This window comes from Pocillopora verrucosa, chromosome 13 (genome assembly GCF_036669915.1).
Source record: "Pocillopora verrucosa isolate sample1 chromosome 13, ASM3666991v2, whole genome shotgun sequence".
NCBI lineage: Eukaryota > Metazoa > Cnidaria > Anthozoa > Scleractinia > Pocilloporidae > Pocillopora > Pocillopora verrucosa.
This window is the reverse complement of record NC_089324.1, coordinates 14,842,454-14,863,559: the sequence shown is the minus strand read 5'-3', so window position 1 is coordinate 14,863,559 and position 21,106 is coordinate 14,842,454. Positions and strand designations below refer to the sequence as shown.

Sequence of the window (21,106 nt, the reverse complement as noted above, 5' to 3'; positions counted from 1 at the left end):
GTGATAAGTTTTCGTATTATAGAGGATATAGTGTTACAGGAGCGAACCCTGCTAAGTTTCTATCAACAAGGTTGCGTTCCTTGCTTCAGTCTTGAGAGGAGACAGAAAATCCCTTTAAATTCATTCATGGATGGACAAGAACTTCTGCTAAATGCATAAATTTTCCATTTTTAGTCGTCATCGGCACACAAAGTTTCCTCAATGCTTGATTGATTTAATTTCGTTCTTAAGTATACCATTTTGTCTCTGCTGTACAATTCTTTCAGACCTCTTTCTGGGGACAAGTTTTTATATTATAGAGGATATAATGTTAGAGGAGCGAACCCTGCTAAGTTTCCATCAACAAGGTTGTATTCCTTGCTTCAGTCTTGAGAGGAGACAGAAAATCTCTTTAGATTCAGTCATGGATGGACAAGAACTTCTGCTGAATGCATAAATTTTCCATTTTTAGTCGTTATCGGCACACAAAGTTTCCTCAATGCTTGATTGATTTAATTTCGTTATTAAGTATACCAATTTGTCTCTTCTGTACAATTATTTCAGATCTCTTTCTGGTGATAAGTTTTCGTATTATAGAGGATATAGTGTTACAGGAGCGAACCCTGCTAAGTTTCCATCAACAAGGTTGTGTTCCTTGCTTCAATCTTGAGAGGAGACAGAACATCTCTTTAGAGTCATTCATGGATGGACAAGAACTTCTGCTGAGTGCATAAATTTTCCATTTTTAGTCGCCATCGGCACCCAAAGTTTCCTCAATGCTTGATTGATTTAATTTCGTTATTAACTATACCAATTTATCTCTGCTGTATAATTCTTTCAGATCTCTTTCTGGGAACAAGTTTTCATATTATCCAGGATATAATGTTACAGGAGCGAACCCTGCTAAGTTTCCATCAACAAGGTTGCGTTCCTTTCTTCAATCTTGAGAGGAGACGGAAAATCTCTTTAGATTCATTCATGGATGGACAAGAACTTCTGCTGAGTGCATAAATTTTCCATTTTTAGTCGTTATCGGCACCCAAAGTTTCCTCAATGCTTGATTGATTTAATTTCGTTATTAAGTATACCAATTTGTCTCTGCTGTATAATTCTTTCAGACCTCTTTCTGGGAACAAGTTTTCATATTATCCAGGATATAATGTTATAGGAACGAACCATGCTTAGTTTCCTTCAACAAAGTTGCGTTCGTTGCCTCATTCTTGAGAGGAGACGGAAATCTCTTCAGATGCAGTCATGGATGGACAAGAACTTCTGCTAAGTGCATAAATTTTCCATTTTTAGTCGCTATCGGCACCCAAAGTTTCCTCAATGCTTGATTGATTTAATTTCGTTCTTAAGTATACCGATTTGTCTCTGCTGTACAATTCTTTCAGATCTCTTTCTGGTGACAGAAAGTCACAGAGACAGAGACAGAAAATCTCTTTAAATTCATTCATGGATGGACAAGAACTTCTGCTGAGTGCATAAATTTCCCATCAAAGTTGCGTTCGTTGCCTCATTCTTGAGAGGAGACGGAAATCTCTTCAGATGCAGTCATGGATGGACAAGAACTTCTGCTAAGTGCATAAATTTTCCATTTTTAGTCGTCATCGGCACACAAAGTTTCCTCAATGCTTCATTGATTTAATTTCGTTATTAACTATACCAATTTGTCTCTGCTGTACAATTCTTTCAGACCTCTTTCTGGGGACAAGTTTTCATATTATAGAGGATATAATGTTATAGGAGCGAATCCTGATAAGTTTCCATTAACAAGGTTGCATTCCTTGCCTCAATCTTTAGAGGAGACGGAAAATTTCTCTTTCCATCAGGCTAGATTGTAGGCAAAATTCTTGATTATATTTTTTTTACTTTGTTGGATATTTTCTCATTTACATATTTCTTGCAGACGAAACAAATAATCTTGATTGTGATCATCATCACCTCAATTTTAATTACATAGATTTCCAGCAAGTAATCTCTTTTCTCTTTTAAAAGTTATTTATCACTTTGGCAAAAAATTACGAGAGTAAATATCACTCAACCATTCATGGATGGACCAGAAGTTCTGCTAACTCCGACTGCTCACCCATATCATCTCTTTACATCGCTCGTCCTAATGTCTCATTTGTTATTACTAATAGTTGTTTCTGGCCTTGCTAACAGACGGGGCGAGGGAAAATTTCGCTTACTCATTCATGGATGGACCAAAACTTCTGCTCATGTCGAATGCTCACCCATATCTGCCTTTTGTCTCGTTGTTCCTTACCTCTGTCTAATCTGTTATCAATAGTTATTCACCGCTTTGCTAACAATTGGAGGCGGAGGCAAATTAATTGTACTCATTCATGGATGGACCCGAACTTCTGCTCATTTTGAATGCTCGCCCACATCTTCCTTTGATTTCATTCACCCCTGCCTAGCTTTTTATTATTAGTTTTATTAGCTTTGCTATCAGTTAGGGGCGAGGGTATATCTCTAAATCATTCTTGTATGGACCAGAACTTCTGCTCGTTTTGAATGCTCCTTCTTTTCTTCTCTTATTTCGTTAGCCCTTATCTCTTTCTTATTTGTCATTATTGGTTTTTAACAGCTTTTCTTAAAGTTGTAGGCGTGGCAAAGATCTCTTAATCATTCATGAATAGACCAGAACTTCTGCTGATTTCCTACCATATCTTCTCTTTTTTTTCACTTTTCCCAACCTGTCTGATTTTTTATTGGATCACATTGTAAATTTTTCTTTGCCTGGAGCTTCTCACGTCTCCAAGATCTTAATAAAATACCTCTGCCGTCATGCCAAACTTTGATTTTAATTTAGGCAATTGGCATGGTCATAGTACGAGTACCAAAGGAGCATCTGCCGATATTTACATTCAACTTTACTCTTTTGTCAACTGAGTGAAATTACATAAAGGCCCCACTCATCTCGTCATTATTTAATTGCACACACATTGAAACATGCTTCGTGTTCTTCCTTTATTTGTCCTTGATGACTATTATTACCTGTTCTTACAAATTTTAGTACAAGGTTATGATTGACATTAGTTCCATGCTTGCACTCATCAGAGAAGGTGAAACTGATGTTATTCAATTTTATTATTTATTCCATAGTCAGCTTTGTCAGGATAGTCGGCTTCCTTCGGGTACTCCTCTGGGTGGTCAGCTCTGTTTGGATAGTCGGCTTCCTTAGGGTACTCCTCTGGGTCGTCAGCTATGTAAGCGTAGTCGGCTTCCTTAGGGTACTCCTCTGGGTCGTCAGCTCTGTTTGGATAGTCGGCTTCCTTAGGGTACTCCTCTGGGTCGTCAGCTCTGTTTGGATAGTCGGCTTCCTTAGGGTACTCCTCTGGGTCGTCAGCTATGTAAGTGTAGTCGGCTTCGCTAGGGTAGTCAGCTTTGTTAGAATAGTCGGCTTCCTTAGGGTACTCCTCTGGATGGTCAGCTTTGTTTAGATAGTCGGCTTCCTTAGGGTACTCCTCTGGGTCGTCAGCTATGTAAGTGTAGTCGGCTTCGCTAGGGTAGTCAGCTTTGTTAGAATAGTCAGCTTCCTTAGGGTACTCCTCTGGATGGTCAGCTTTGTTTGGATAGTCGGCTTCCTTAGGGTACTCCTCTGGGTCGTCAGCTATGTAAGTGTAGTCGGCTTCGCTAGGGTAGTCAGCTTTGTTAGAATAGTCGGCTTCCTTAGGGTACTCCTCTGGGTTGTCAGCTTTGTTGGGGTAGTCAGCTTTGCCAGGGTAGTCAGCTTTGTTAGGATAGTCAGCTTCCTTAGGGTAGTCGTCCTCCTGAAGGTACTGCTCTGGGAAGTCAGCTTTGTTAGGGTAGTCAGCTTTGTTAGGATAGTCGGCTTCTTTTGGGTACTCCTCTGGGTAGTCAGCTTTGTTAGAGTAGTCAGCTTTGCTAGGGTTGTCAGCTTTGTTAGGATAGTCGGCTTCCTTAGGGTGCTCCTTTGGGTAGTCAGCTTTGTTAGGGTAGTCAGCTTTGTTAAGGTAGTCAGCTATGTTAGGATAGTCGGCTTCCTTAGGGTAGTCAGCTTCCTTAGGGTAGTCGGCTTCCTTAGGGTAGTCGGCTTCCTTAGGGTACTCCTCTGGGTAGTCAGCTTTGTTAGGGTAGTCGGCTTTGCCAGGGTAGTCAGCTTTGTTGGGAAAGTCGGCTTCCTTAGGGTACTCCTCTGAGTGGTCAGCTTTGTTAGGGTAGTCGGCTTTGCCAGGGTAGTCTGCTTTTCTTTTACTAGGGTAGTCGAATTTTGCTCCTAAAAAATGAGAGGATTAAAATTATGGGATCCATTCAACGTTTTAAAAGAAGTTAATCGTATTTTTCTTGATGTGAAAATTTCTCGAAAGAAAAAAAGACTTTCTGTCCATGTTTCTAATAAAGATTGCTCCCTATGCAGAACAGTCAGTTGTGTGTGTGTTTTTTTTTCATTTGAAATTTGAAATACTTAATTGGGAGTAAATGTCTAACCCATCAAATTGGGATAAAATGAATCGGAAACATCGTATGAACTTCCAATCGGGTAAGGGGAGTCGGCTTTAGTCTCCAAAAGATTGGATATGCATAGTAAAAGAAAACCTTCGATCCTGGTTTCTGAGGGAAACCGCTTCACTTTTAGAACAGTCATATGGTATTTTCTTTCAAACCAGAGTTAATATTTTCAAATTAATATAGGTAATTCACTCAATAATTCGCAAAGTTATGACTGAAGTTCTTACCAGCTCTCCTCACTTCAAGTTCCCTCCGCGTAGCAGGCCATGATTTCGCCACTGCCAAAGTGATTATTAACAGAGCGACGCACTTCATTTCCTTCAAAACGTTATCAAGAACAGAAATCAGAGCGTCCTCAATGCAGTTTGTTGACAGTTGACATTTCATTCTATATATATAATGGAAATACCCTCAATCCTTTAATTCTCATGGGTGATCAAAACAGAATTTCTCCTTACAATATCGATACAATATCAAGTGATGAGAACAAAGAAAATATCAATTAGGGGATTATTAGTTGATCCAATACCAAATTCTCCGAACTAACATCACAAGAACTATATGACAGACAGCAAGGAGAATAACTAATGAGATCTTGGCAATCAAAGAGTTAAAGGAAGCTCTACTATTCCCCTCATAATTTCAAAACACTGCGATTGAGTGTCGTCACACCAGAACCAAAGCAATCACAACAAGCAGTCAGTTTGAAGAGGAAGACGCAACAAGGAACCGCTGAGAACTCAGACTGGGTTAAAACAAGCAAACTGCATAAAGTGCGAGAAACGCAAGTGACCAAATCGCGATTCTTTTCAAGTTTTGGATGCGATTGGTTTGAAAGAGGCACGAGTTTTCTGGCCAAATTATAGATCATATAAGATTAAAAACCAAAGCAATCCTGGATTACTTTTGGCACTCAATCGAAAATTGGTCGAATTGAATAGTGTTATCTTGGCATAGCTCCCGATTCTCCCGATCAAACGACGAGTGGCTAGAAGCACAAATTATCTTGGGAGTTCTGCCTGTCCTCACACTGATAGAGGGTATCGAGTGTTGGGGTTTACCCAGCACATCTTATGCCTCAAGTCTGTTCCCTTCTTTAATTTAAAAAAAATGTCTCTTTTGAAAATACATTACAGACGGTCAGTGACGAAGGGATTTAGGAGGCTTAAAAATGGCTTTACATAAGGAAACTTTCGATTATGTAAGGGAAAAGAAAAACATTAATACAAACAGGCTGGGCTGGGAAAAAATAACCGAAGTGAAGCTTTTGTCACAGATAAGAGCTGAGTAAGCGTAGCGAAGTGAATGTTCTCGAATGAAAATTTCTAATTTAAAGTTTTCGATCACGCGCTTAAAGGTTTTCTCATACTGATACTCTTAGATCGAACAACTACGTTCATTTAGTTAAGATTTACTCACAGAGATAAAAAGCCGAGGGTCGACGCCAACTTTTCCTCAATATCTGCGGAGAGCTGTTGATGAAAAATGCTGCTGAAAAAGACGATAACAGCTCTTTTAAGGCTTAGTTAACACTTTATGAAGTATCATCGTTGATTTTAATTAGCTATATACACCGAAAGATTTTATCTCCTTTTCGAAGTGCTTTTGTTATCGCACTATCTGTTTCACGAGCTATAATGGACGAATTTCTAGACAATCGTATTCTTCTCCTTATCTTTGAGCAGGTGTGTGAAGGACATGTTTCTTGTTTTTCGATGATATGATGACGACAACTATTGGAGGACACATTTTGTACTGTTTACGAAAAGTTGTCGCGCTAAACCGAACGTGTTTGATATCACACTTGGCGTGTTATCGTAACACACGTTGTGTGCAGTCGGGAACATGATTCTGAGCCGTATGAGAGTCAAAATGAAGCACCCTGTATATATTTTCGGTCAACCATCTAAAACAAAAAATGTCTTCATATTAAGCATGAAAATTCATACATTATCCAGTCAGATGTTGATATAAACAATTTCTATTAAACTAAGTTCTTGCTTATGCACTCCAATCTTAATTGAACGATTTTTTTTTAGTCCGCTTGGCTAAAAAGTTAATATTAAGATTTTTCTTCCTCTTTTCCTTCCTCTTCTTTATCCTCTCTGTTTGATTTGATACAAATAAGTTCAGTTAGAATGATAAAGCAGTACTTTCACAAACTTTTCATTAATAAGTTCAAGGAAGAGAAAACTACAATAGGATTCGTGTGATAGTTCAGGGTTGTGTGAAGCCTGAAGGCTAAATCAAGATTGGCTGAAAGTTTTCAGAATATTATCACACTTTTCATTAACAAGTTCAGGGAAGAGAAAACTACAATAGGGTTCGTGTAATAGTTCAGGGTTGTCTTGGGTACAGATGCGCTGAATTCGAAGCCTAAAGGCTAAATCAAGATTGGCTGAAAGTTTTCAGAATGTTATCACACTTTCAGCTTGAATCATTTAGCAAAGTCTGAAGATCTTTTAAGGTAAAAGGACATCGAGGTAAATCTCGTCAGTGGCAACTGAACGCCACAAATTTTCAACGGAAAAATTTAAAGTAATTAAGTTTCGAAATGAGAATTTAAATCAGCAGGAAAGATTCTAGCATTTTTCATTTCTGTGATTGATGGTGGACGTAGACTTAAAATGACTGTCGTCAGAATATCACTGAAAGATAAAACACTGACGTGTTCCTTATTTTAGATCCCTCATTCAGGGAGATCTGGTGTTTTGCAATCAGACACCCACTCAAAGATAAAGAGAAGAACACGAATGTCTATCATCGTCCATTATAGCCCGTTGAAACTGATACCGCAATAAGCCCCTAAAAGAAAAGACATTGAGATATCATTCGATATGTATCAAGCTAAATCGATCGCGACACGTCAAAAAGTGTTAACTGAGCTTTAAGAAAGAGCTGTTGTCGTATTGAGTAGTATTTTTCCACGACAACTCACCGCAGATACAAGGCAGAAGCTGGTGTCGATACTCCGCTCTTAATCTCTGTGAGTAAATCTTAACTCTGCCAGAACAGACGTGGCTGTTCGATCTTTGAATATCAATGTAGGTAAAATTGGATCGGGTCCAACGTAGGTCAGACCATAAGTAAAATGTTTAGCTTTATTTTCCTTCCGGGCTTCTGTTTGATACACGCATATTTTGTAGCTTTTACACTTTAAAAACAAGAATATTCTCTATGATCAAAGATAAAACTTGTCAGAGACTGTTCCGAAAAATATCAAAATTATTGGCATAATCCACACGAAACATGAAAAGTTTTAATTTTTCTCGAAATTCTCGACATCAAACAAAAAATGTTCTTACGTCCATGATTGATATAATTTCTTATTTTGAGGGAAGAAAACCCCAAACACAATTTTAGAAGTTCTGGAAATCCAACTTAGAGTGATTACTTTGCCATTCAACTCCTGCACGTAACACTACAAATCAAATTTTGCAGTTGAAAAGTAGAGACACGTAAATTTTTATTCAAGTGACTTGAAATTCAAGTCTCTTTTACGATCATTGTTGATAACATCGCAACAGAGGGTGGGGAAGGGTAAAACAGGTAAATACTCACCGAGAGTAAGTGAATCAAATAAGTTTTTTATTTCCAGATGTCAAATACGTGTTTACTTGAAGCTCCAATGATAAAATCAGTCGCACATGTATGTACTTCTTCATCATTGGGATATGCGTAGTCATTTCTGATACGGATCGCCTATCTCAATGTATCTTTCTTTTGAGAAGTTTGTAGGTTTAGCAAGACCCAAACTTCATCGCAGGTAGTCCAGAGAACGTACATTCTGAAGTAAAGTATTTTTCGTTTTATCTCGTGCATGGGATAAATTTTGGGCTCCCATGGAATCGAACCCCAGATATTGGGATTCTGTGATCCCTTGTTGTACTACTGAGCTACAAAGATTCTATGTTGAACAAGACCTTTAGAAGGGGAATATTGTGCGTATGATGAAGCTATTTTACACTTTCTTAATGCTTGGTTACCAGCCGGTAAAACGAGATGTTAGTTATGCAAAATGGCAACGAATGTAGGGATGTACTCGACAACTCACGAAAGCGTTACCGTTGCCAGTGGGCAGAGATAGGAAAATACTGACCAGGTAAAGAACCAATCAGATGGCGTCTTGTTAATGAACGCTCCAAAATTGGGATGGGCTCAGCGCGGGTCAATCCACAACGAAAACTTTTTTATCACAACCCTTTGAAATGTAGTCGTTTGTTCCTTCTGGAAATTTGTACTTTTAAATAAAACTTGTTAGTGGCAGTTCGGAAAAAAATATTAAAATTATTGGTATCATCTATAAAAAACATGAGAATACATAATTTTCCTCGAATTTGTTAACATCAAATAAAAACGCTCCAGGGTCGACTTCGTTAAAATCTGCTAATTTTGCAGGAAAACCGAGAAAAATCTTAGATGTTCTGGAATCCAAGGCATCTAATCTGTAGTGTCGTAGCTTTTAGAATGCATTCATCATGGGAATAGACCGGTACGACTGCAGGACTGTATTGTAAATGATTCTTTTCAAGCTAGAGTTGCAAATTCGATTCCCGGGTTGATACACGCGCATGCGATAAACACCAAACCAAATAGGATCTTTTCTTTCTTTATTCCTTTTCCTATTCCTTGGGGCGTTAATATATCGAAGCGGTCAACTGAAATTATTACGTAAAGAAATTACCTAAGTATTGTGATCATAGCTTAAGAATTATCTCGATTTTGGAAACGAGCACGTGGCAATTAAAGGAACCAAAAGAAAGGCAAAAACGAGCGATAAATTTCGCTTTGAGTAACGACTACGAGCTAGATAACATAATCAAAAAACAAGTTATTGCTTAACAATGTTCGCGGGTCTTGATTACCTTAGCGAGGATTACAGTCTAACTTGTCTTCTATTCAAAAACGATCTTGATCACGCGGGGTCTTATCTTGAACTGAAACGTTAACTATAATATTCTGTCTAAAAATAACTAATCACGGGGGCGTCAACCTAACCAGAAAATATTTCGCAGCTTTTCTCGGAAGCGGTAACACTTAGCTTCAACGGAAGCAGTTACATGTATGTTAACTACGAATAGAAATATTGTGAAATGTATTTAAGTGAGGTGAATATTGATTAAAGTGTGTTGTAAGTTGTAACCGTATAACCGGAATATTGATAGACTTTACATAATTACTTCACTTTTCCTTTCACCTTCAGCGCGGAACACTACTTATAAAATCATATTGAAGGCATTTCAAGAGAGCATCGTCATCAAACGGCATGTTATGGAAGGCGGCACGTTTGCCTGGTTTGCCCTTGGTGACTCATACTGAAATCTTCAGTCCTATCTCATCGACAACAGATTGTGGACGACCTCAATAAGTTCTGACAAACCCCTTTAGCTGAAGCCACGTAAACAACATCCAATTTAATCTTTCTGGGACCAAGGTTATGCGCAAGAAGAGGCCTTTACTTCAAGATTATTTTTCCGACAAGTTATTGTGTGTGCTTAAGCAGAAGAATCTGTGTGAAGTTATTTCGAACAACCTTACGTGGGAATTCCGCTTGAACCCTATTACCACAAAAGAAAACAAACTTTTTGGTCTGCTGATATCTGAATTATACTTGTATAATTTTTCACATATTTTCAAATTTCCATTACCCTGGTTAGGCGTGTCGCATGAGTCTCAGTGCCCCGTTCACGTCTTTCCCATATGTGCTTCTAGTTCCTACAACTTAATGTATCTATTTGTTATTATCAGGTTACTACAAGTCTTTCATTACCATCCATCTTACCATCCATCTCCGCTTCACGTTCCACCCTCGGAGAGGGCCATGACTCCGCCACCGCCAAAGTGAACAACAACGGGGAGACGTACTTCATTTCCTTCGAAACGTTATCAAAAGTAGAAATCAGAGCGTCGTCAATGCAGCTTGTCGATAATCGAGAAGTAATTACATAGACATTTCTCAGGTCTATGCTACATATAAAGCAAATAGGTGATATTAAAACTCCAAAACTCTTTAGGATACTTTGCAACTGAGTGTCGTAACACCGAAAACCTAAGAATTTGAGTTTATGAACTGAGAAAATGCAGCAGCACTTACTTTCGGCTCAACCGGCTCTTTTTAATTCCACACTGTCCCATGTCATCAGTCCGATTACACACACTTGTAAGATGACTGGCCAAGTCGAAAATCATCCGCCAATAAAACTCAACTACCTAACCAGCGCTAGCCAATCACAATGAATTAAACGTCATAATTAGCTGGTGAGCAGGTTGAGAGGTCCACATTGAAAACAGGCATGGTCAAAATTAACTGCATCAATCGTTCAGTTATATTCTCCTTTGATTTTTACAAGCATATGTGCTCTCATATTGCATTTTTCAGTGTTTCGTTGCTCACATTTTGGTATTGACACAATCAATCAGTAACGGAACTAAAAATTATGTGGTAAAATCTAGGGGCGATCGTGCGTGCATGTGACTTCGAATCACTTGACTGACAACACCCTGACTTGGACTCCACTCAGCAATTGTAGATCAACCTCGACACCCAGAGAGTGTTATCTTGGAATAACTCTAAAATTTTCTAATCAATTGACCAGAGGATATATCTGGAAGCTAGAGGTACGAATTGCTAATTGAATCTTAGGAGTTCTCTCCGTCCTCATACTTATGGGTGGGTACCAAAGGTCAGGGGTTTGACCAGCGTATTAGATGCCCCGAATCTGTTTTTACAAGCTAAGCAGTTCCCTTCACAAGAAATCAGTATACCTCTTTAAAAAAATGCATCTGTAGAAAGGATTTACGAAGCTTAAACTATCACGTTTTTTAAGAAAACCTTCGATTTCAAAATTTCTTTTTGCAATAAGAAATCTAACTCTCATTAATATTCCCTCACGTGATTTAGGATTCCTTCTGCATGGATGGATGGGAAAAATAAATGTTGGGTTGGTTGCGGAAAGAGAAATTTTTGAACATCGATGTAAACAGGTTTGGAAAAAGTAATCGAGGTGAGACTTTGCCATTGATAAGAGCTGAGCAAGTTTATCGAGCCCAAAGGGTCTCGGATAAAAATCTCTTTAAATGAAGATTTTGATTGCCTAAAGTTTTACTTACAGTGATATTCTAAGATCGTAAAACTACATTCGTTAGTTAAGATTTACTCACAGAGATTAGAAGCCGAGTAACTACGCCAACTTCTTCCCAGTATCTGCGGTGAGCTGTTTAGGAGGAATGCTACTGCAGAAGACAACAGCTCTTTTTCAGGGCTTAGTTATTACACTTTCTGATGTGTCGTGATTTATTTAACTTATACGACATTCTGTAAAAGATATGAAGCCCTTGTTATTAATTTTCTTTGGTTAATCGCGGTATCTATTTCACGAACTACAATGGACATTTATATTTAAGTTCGTATTCTCCTCTTCATCTTTGAGCGGGCATGTGATTGTGTGAGATGCGCGTCGATGATTTTCTCTAGAGATTTTAATAATAATTATTGAAGTATCTACAGTCGTTTTTTTACCTTCATGATAGAGATTGCAGACTTGCATAAAGGTAGAATCTTTCTTTTTTGATTCCAAGTCTCATTTTAGTAACTGAGTTAAAAACGTAAATTGGCCACCGTAAAGAGTGAATAGGCTTTTCACTCTTTATGGTGGTCATTACCCTGTTATACTCTCCCACCGACGCAGCACCACAGTTTCTTTAGAAACTTACCCTCTTTTCTCATTTCAGTAAGTCAGGGACACTATTTCTTGACTGAAAATTTGTTGCGGTCAGTTCTCAGGAGATTTTAATCGATGTCCTTTCATCTCAAAAGATTTTATGATTTTTTTGGCTACTGCTTCCTCTGGCTACATGGGAGGCGAAGCCACATATATCGTCAAGATGAGTGGGTGAGTGAGAGTAAAACAATAGAATTCCGATCTTGACTCATATGATTAAGCCTTTTTTTCGCACTGTTTACACTTTACGGGGTCCAAGGAGTCCTAGGTAAGACTAAGTTAGCCCTAAAAAAATAAACTTGATCTTAATATTCTGAATAGCGTTCAGTCTCTTAATTAAATGCAGTTGTATCTAGGGAAACCCTGAACTATCACGCTAATCCCACTGTAGTTTCCTGTAAATGTTAGGTTTCCTGTGCATTAGGCCCAGTCTCTGCCGAGGTTTTGTCATTCAACACTAGGTCAAACCTTCGTGCACATGTTTTTTTTACCGCTTGTTATTTTCGCCTTTATTTGTAGGATGAGGTTCGTTTCACTAGACTCACATCGAAGTAATAGAAAATTATGGAACCATTACGGATATTGTAGCAATTTTCAAGGTTACGAACAAGGACATTTGAATGTTTGTAAGGGCCTATTTACACGGTACGACTTTGTCGCATGCGACAAGCTTACGACAGGCTTACGACACGAATTTTTTCGTGTAAATCAAACCTACAACTCGCTTACGACTCTTAAGTCATGTCGTAGGCCTGTCGTAAGCTTGTCGCATGCGACAAAGTCGTGCCGTGTAAATAGGCCGTAAGGATGTCTCATACGGTATTGTATTCGAAGTGTGCTGAGCGTAGTCGGTCCGATCGGCGAACCAGCTGCCTGAAGGAGGTTTTTTTAAAATTAAAAAATTTAAAATTAATTATACTTTTTTAGAAGGTTGAGCGAAAATACTGTGAGCCTCCTTTTGATTTTCGTAAATTTGAGCACGCTCAGAAGATTGTTCCCGACCGCAGACAAAGTGTGATACCATAACACGCTGAGCGTGATAGCAAACACGCTCGGCTTAGCCCATCAACTTTTCAAAAACAGTACGAAGTGTATCCTATTTATTTCTACACGTTAAATATAAGCATATGCGGGACCTCTGGACACGCAAAGCGTGCGGTGTTAGCGTGTTATCATCCTCCGGTTTTAAGTCTTGTGAAGGGTTGCAAATGTAATGGCGGGAAAGTTTGACGTTTAGGCACCCCAGAATATTCGTCCATTATAGCTGCTGAAATAGATGTCGCGATAAGCTTAAGCACTTTACGGATATGAGACTTAGAATCAAAGAGAAAGATTCTACCTTTATACAAGTCTACAGTCTCTACCATGAAAGTGAAAAATGACTGTCGAGACTTTAATGATTATTCTCCAAATCTTTGGAGAAAAAATATCGACGTGCTTCTCAATATAGTTCGTGAAATAGATACCACGATAAACCAAAGAACTTTAATGAAACGGCTTAATGTCTTTTTCAGAATGTCGTATCAAGTTAAATCAATCATGACAAGTCAGATAGTGCTATAACTAAGCTTTGAAAAAGAGCTGTTGTCTTCTTCCGCGTATTTTTCCTCTACAGCTTACCACAGATACTGGGAAGAAATTGACGTCGTTACTCGGCTTCTAATCTTGAGTGAGAAAACACATTTTAGATTCATCCAAGGATGGACCGAAACTTCTGCTCCGTGCATAAATTTTCCGCTCTTCAGCTTTCTTCAGCGCCCGAAATTTCTAATTGCTTGCTTGATTTAATATTCTTATGACATATCAATCCGTCCTTCCGTAAAATGAGGTCTCAATCGGGGTAATGGCTTTTACGGTAAACAGTTAAAATTTTTGCCACTTTACGGTTAACGCATAACTCCCCTCACAATTGACTATTCTCACAACTAACGGTTAAAATTTTTGCCATTTTATGGTTAACGCATAACTCCCCTCACAATTAACTATTCTCACAACTAACGGTTAAAATTTTTGCCACTTTACGGTTAACGCATAACTCCCCTCACAATTGACTATTCTCACAACTAACGGTTAAAATTTTTGCCATTTTATGGTTAACGCATAACTCCCCTCACAATTAACTATTCTCACAACTAACGGTTAAAATTTTTGCCACTTTACGGTTAACGCATAACTCCCCTCACAATTGACTATTCTCACAACTAACGGTTAAAATTTTTGCCATTTTATGGTTAACGCATAACTCCCCTCACAATTAACTATTCTCACAACTAACGGTTAAAATTTTTGCCACTTTACGGTTAACGCATAACTCCCCTCACAATTGACTATTCTCACAACTAACGGTTAAAATTTTTGCCATTTTATGGTTAACGCATAACTCCCCTCACAATTAACTATTCTCACAACTAACGGTTAAAATTTTTGCCACTTTACGGTTAACGCATAACTCCCCTCACAATTGACTATTCTCACAACTAACGGTTAAAATTTTTGCCATTTTACGGTTAACGCATAACTCCCCTCACAATTAACTATTCTCACAACTAACGGTTAAAATTTTTGCCACTTTACGGTTAACGCATAACTCCCCTCACAATTGACTATTCTCACAACTAACGGTTAAAATTTTTGCCATTTTACGGTTAACGCATAACTCCCCTCACAATTAACTATTCTCACAACTAACGGTTAAAATTTTTGCCACTTTACGGTTAACGCATAACTCCCCTCACAATTAACTATTCTCACAACTAACGGTTAAAATTTCTAAATTTCTGATTGTTTGGCCGATTTACAGCTAACAGTTAACCCCATTGAGACCCTATGGAATCATATCCAGAGCTCTCTTCAGGGACAACGTTTCATTTGAACAGGATGCACTGAGGAACCTGCCTGGTTTTTCCTAACTGGGTGTTTCTTCTTGTGTAAATCTTGAGAAAATGTCTCTTTTAATTAGCCTTAACTCCAAGGAAATTTCATGGTTATAATTTTAACTTTGTTGGATTTGTTATTATTAATATTTCTCTCCTCTGAAAATTACAGCGTCCGTTCGTTTTCCTCCGATATGGTGGACCATCGTAGGTAATTTGATCCATTTGATATTGTACAGCCTTTTGATGATTTCATCAGCAATACAGACCTCTGAAAGGAGACCAACCAAATACCAGCAGAAGATGAAATCAGAAAGCGAAGATGGAAATGGATAGGAAACACCCTTCTCAAAGCAACATGTGTAGCAAGAGTAACCTAAAACTTATTTTTTCAGCAACTCTTTAAAGCTAAGTTTCAAGCCACTTTTCTTGACCAGTGTTGGCAATTAAATATCAAGAACCTCAACTTGTAATATTTAGGATTTTTGGCAATTTTTTAGTAACTTTTTGGCGTTCTAGTGAGAATCTTTTTAGCATTTTACGAGCACAGGCGGGACAGGCCTACTTACTGGCATTCGGCAGCTCCACTCTTCATTCAATGAGTCCATTCCATGACTCTACTAAGTTTTGTTTAGCAAAAGCCGGAAGAAGGTGACGTTGCATCCCATAATCCTTTCTGCGTGCGGGGAAGTTTGCTTGTGAAGAAAGAAAGAATCTGTGGTTGATGAAAGAATCTGTGGTTGATGAGTTTGCTCGATCACATAGTAAAATGAGTGATTTTCGAGAACTTCTGTTGGATATTTCAGGTCATTTAACGACTGATGATGTAGCTGAGCTTAAATTTCTCTACAAAGAATATATTCCGACCGGAAAAGCACAGAAAATTACTAGTGTAATTGAGCTCTTCTCAGAGCTTGAACAGCTGAACTTGCTTTCGGATAAAAAGCGATACTTTCTGGCTTCAAAACTTATTGCTATCGGGAAAGAATTGGGGAAAAAACTTTTAGGAATTCAAGGTAGGGATATTTACGTTCGTGGGTTGGTTGATTGTAAAATGTGTTATTTTGAGGTGAAGTCGTAAAACGTACGTTGCAATCAGTCCGAGGACGTGGCTAGGCTGCTGGTAAAAAATGTGGAATTAACTTTAAATACAGCACTTTGCTACGTAAGGAGTAAGACACATTGCTTTTAATTTTCTGTCTTTCTGTACATATGAGTTTAAGAGCTCGATTGGGAAAGTATTAACATCGGTTTGATTGGAAAATTCCGGACTTCCGTACGCGGAACTACTGCAAAGCCTCTTCTTCTTGTTACAAATTCCCTGATCTCCAATTCCCGGCTTTTGCAGCATCCGAGGTACTTTATTCACAAATATGATATGTAAGATAAACCAGGGGCTTCAAAATTCTATTTTTAAGGCTGATAAGCGGCCACAGTTGTAAAAGGGTCTGATAATATGCATGGTGTCACAGGTCAGCCAGTCACTCTTTTTATTTACCAGTGCCACATATAATCAAACAAAACTCGAAGAAAACAAAATAATTCTCGAACATGATTGGTTATCACCAGCCCAAATTGAGCACTAATAGGATAGTGTACACGTTATGCTAGTAATTGGACAGCGTAATGGGACAACTAATGAGACGTTTCTCCCTAAGGGGTAACAAGGGGCCAGCTCCCCCAGAAAAAAGTTTAAATCTAGGAGCTTGGAAATGTAATTTTCAGAATTTGGGCATCAAAAAGAGCGCTTGTAGGCTAATTAGATTGAGGTGAAAGATCTTATAGGCAGCAGTAGACCACCAGTTATTGGCTTTTATGGAAACCCTTTGCTGTTAAATAGCTAAAAAGGCAAAAAGACTGGAAATTTTAAACACCAAAGGCAGCAATCAGCAAAAATAGCCAAGTGTGCCCGGTGCTGTGACTGAGATTTCCTCCAAACGTCGCGATCAGGGTATAGAGTCATCGATATCTAGCATGCTAGATATCGGCCATTTTATGCGCTGACCACAGCGATCAAATTCGCCGAAATCGCCGGGCGTACAGAATTGCCTGGTGTGTCACCGTCCTAAGGCTCAATGGATTCTGCTCCTGTCAAGGAAATGGTGTTGAGCCAAATGTTGCCTTAGTTCATTCTGCTGTTGTATAGACACCAAATTCTGTGATCAGTGAATGATGTGCCAGTCAAATGTACGCCAAAAGTCCTCACCATATTCCCTCTCAGGGGAGGGGTGAGTAAAGTTTCATTTGATGGCACATAACCTAAGTAAAAAGTGTAAAACAAGCTTTCTTGTCAATTTCCAGATCAAAACAATGTCTTTTTTTTATGTATTTTCAGAAAATTAGATTGCATCTCAGACTAGTCAAGGACAGGTAGCATGAAACTACACACAAACCCTATCAATCGTTTCACTCTTAGGATCTCATTAATAATTCTCCTTGCTGTATACCATACAGTTCTTTTGGTGTCAGTTTGGAGAATTTGTTTTCATATCAGATGATAATGCCCTGGGTTATAGTTTTCTTCATTTTCATCACTTGTCTGCTTAATATTGTATAAAAATTGTAAAAAGAAGTTCTGTTTTGGTCAGTCGTGGGAGTTAAAGGATTTAAGCTTGAATGGAATGACTTGAAAAACATCAAAAAAGTAGTAAATTTCCAAGTCATAAACATTGTTATATGTGTCCATGCATACTAACTATGGTCCATGTGAAAACAATAAAACTTGTCATCTGATTTTTGCACAGATTCCAACGAATTATGCCAGACTGTCCACTCCTGATCGGTTTTGCTGTCCTGTACCCCTGTACAAATCCGTTGGAAAATTGTTTACTGCAATTCAACAAACACCCCCATTTCTGCAAGATTTTTGTTTACAGTCAAACCTCAATTAATTGGACCTCGATTGTCTGCATTTTTCTCTAGTCCCATTTTTTTACGAATGTTAATTAGTCACAATTGAGATCTGTAAGAATTTTTTTCCCATCAAACAATGCTCATGTATCGAATCAATGATAAGACTATTCTATTGATGGAGCTTTATGGGATGATTCACTATGTAGAATTAGTGATGCACCCTTGCTGTTGCAGCTTGAAACAAACTGATTTATGTCATTAGTTTAGGCCGTGAAAGGTTGTTCGTTAGCTTTAATGACTTTAAGAAAGTACATGTACTTCTGGCAAATATCAATGATGTGTCAATAAAATGTTAACTTTTGCCAATTGTTGACAATGATGCACATTAGATATATCAAAGTTCTTATGGCAACCATGTGGACAATGAGACATGGTTTCATGCCACTCTAGTTTAAAGAGTTAATAAATGTAACCGAGAAGTTACAAGTCATAGACCCAACGTTTCAACACTCCTGTCTAGTGCCTTCATCAGGGGTGATCGAATCGCTGCAACAAGAGGTCCTTTTATGTGCTAAATAATTAGCTGCCCTTTTTTCTGATGAGGTATAAATAGGCGTCAGGTGGTAAGCCGCCATCATCACGATTTAAAGAAGCGTGGGCGGAGTTGATATGCCAGGCTTCCAGACTTTAGACTTATCCCATCCAATTGCATGGTTGGTTAGGCATCTGTGCACTGACAAAGCTTAATTTTCTTTATTGTAAAAGAAGACTGCATTTTGATGCTCTTTTAAACGTACCAAACTGACGTTTGGTCCGTCCGATATACTCGTGATCACAGTCTTACGAAAATTTTGTTGCCTGTTGCTGGGAATACTGATTACAATGTCAAAAATTCCTGCGAATTTGCGGATTTCATAAGAAATAAAACTGTTAACGCTTGTGAAGAATTGGTGTCTTTTGAAATTGTTTCGCTCTTTACAAAAATCCCAATAGATCTTGCCGTTAAAGTTGCGTAGGAGAGACTCGGAGAAGATGCTTCCCTAGGACAAACAACTTCTTTGCCTGTGGAGTATATTATTCATCTGCTGTCTTTCAGCCTCAAAACCACCAAATCATGCTGAAATCTAAAAAACTGTTACAAATTCTGATTAGATCATTGTCTCCAGAAATAACTTACAAAAAACCCCAAAATAATTATATTTCTACACGCCACTTTTCATGAGGACGACATTTGATTTTGTTTTACTCTGAGGTGCATATGAAGAATAAAAGAGAAAGAAAAGGAGAGATCCCGGTTTCAAACGGAGCCCACCATCCAAACTCGCAGCCCCGTTTCCTGTTTTCAAGCCCCTTCCCCCCCCCTTCTTACCTCAGTTGAAGTTAGGCTCCGCCAACTTCCGCGCACTAACGAATCTGGCACTTGTCATGGTAAAGATGCCACCTAAGTCTCATAAAATTAGCCTTGAGCGCCTAACCTGAACAAAACATGAACGGTTAACAACTGCATCGCTAATTAGAGGTTGGGTGCCTGAAACATCCAGAAGCTTCCACTATTCCACAACCAGCTCCTAGATGGAGACTTCTCCCATGGCTGGCAAATCCTGGCAACCCAACTATGAGCCCCCACGCCAAGCCGAAGGACTTCGAGCTGAGCGCAATCAGCACAGAGAAATGGGGCTCATGGCAAAGGCTGGCCATGGCCCTAGGAAAAACTACACTTATCCGATGGCACCCGCTGACCGGCGCAAGTGAGGGATAATAAGCATCATACCTACTATGAAATTCGTTCCGCTACTGAGAGGATGCTATCTACGAAAGGTCTAAACGGAATTCTTGATTAAGCTTTGAAGGGTGGTCATCCCGCCGGAACGCTGTTAACAGGTTGATCATAAACCGTAAAAGGTACGCCCCGTAAGGAATGACTTTACAAGCGTGTTAGAGATTGCCGATTAGAGATTCCAGCTCTTTTCTCATACAATACTGTTTGGAAGAACAGGTATCCGACAAGGCAAAGATGCGCTCAAACTTGTCCCGCAGAAGACGAGCCTGAAGGGCAGGTGAATCCAGCTCAATCCCAAGTACTGTTAAGCGAGTGGACGGCCCCTCTAGTTTATTTGGGTGCAAGGAGATACCCCAGTCCTCAAAAAGCCGAATACACAAATCCAATTTGTTCTGGTAGACAGGTGAGTTGGGGGAATCCAATGTGTGGAGGTTATCTAGGTAGTGTAAGATAAACTTCACATATGAGAGTCTGCAATAGAAGAAAAGATGAACGGGGCAGAACGTAATCCAAAGGGATGAGCCAAATCGATGAAATAATTGCCTCGCCACTTCATGTTAAGCAAATAACGATCATCAGAATGGACAGGGACATTGCAGTACGTACTTTCTCCATCAAACTTTGCTATAGGCGCTCCTCAGTCATAGGACATGATCCCGCTGATGACATCGTCTACTTTCATGTACTGCAAAGAAAAAGGCTTCTTAGGAATGCCGTCGTTGACGCTATGACCCAATTGGCTAGTTAAATCCAAGATAAGCCACCACTTTCCAGGTTGGTATTCTTTTGGGATCACTCCAAAGCGACTGACATGTAGGCTTGGAATTGGAGATATAGAGGCCGGATATAAGATAGAGGCCGGCAGCCCGACCTTTCTAAAGTTCTGTGAGGAGATACTGATCAATCACTGAAGGGTGAGATGACGCTGATAGCATATTCTGGGTCGCAGAATTCAACGAGACCGCCGAAGGATCAAAGCCAAGACGAAAACCAATAGGTACACCAGATATCGCAAAATCCGCCCTTCTTTGATCAGGGTGAAAACAAAGTTCCGCTGCAGTTTATCTGCATCAAGGGGTGTAACTCTTGAAGGAGGGACCAAATCTTGCTGAACAGCACCAGTAATGGAATGCCCAGTGGTGAAGGAGGTATGAACCTCATTTACAAGAAGCAACTACATTAACCGGAACCGAATAGGAACTGCGTGAAACTGAAATTGAACGAGAGAACTGTACACTATTATTCCTAAGGTAAGGGGCCTTGAGCGATCTAGAGACCGCGTCAACGCTGCTGGCGTTTGTACCGAGGTGGGTAGTTGCTCGAGTGTGCTGCTCATACCATTTGGAGGCACGAAAGTACAGTTAACGTGAGGGTGGTCCCCTTTGCATTTCTCACAGCTGTGGTGGTATCAGCATTGATCA

General features: G+C 39.2%; 1 protein-coding gene across 1 annotated transcript; it reads right to left on the bottom strand.

Annotated features, from left to right (window-relative positions):
• Positions 1-2,941: 2,941 nt before the first annotated feature.
• LOC131770823 (fibrous sheath CABYR-binding protein) lies at positions 2,942-5,983 on the bottom strand. Its single transcript, XM_059086553.2, has 3 exons — positions 5,878-5,983; positions 4,686-4,776; positions 2,942-4,225 (listed from the first exon to the last, which is right to left on the bottom strand). The coding sequence occupies exons 2-3, from the start codon at positions 4,771-4,773 to the stop codon at positions 3,063-3,065; spliced, it is 1,251 nt and encodes a 416-aa protein (XP_058942536.2). The 5' UTR covers positions 4,774-4,776; positions 5,878-5,983; the 3' UTR covers positions 2,942-3,062.
• Between the last annotated feature and the right edge of the window lie 15,123 nt (positions 5,984-21,106).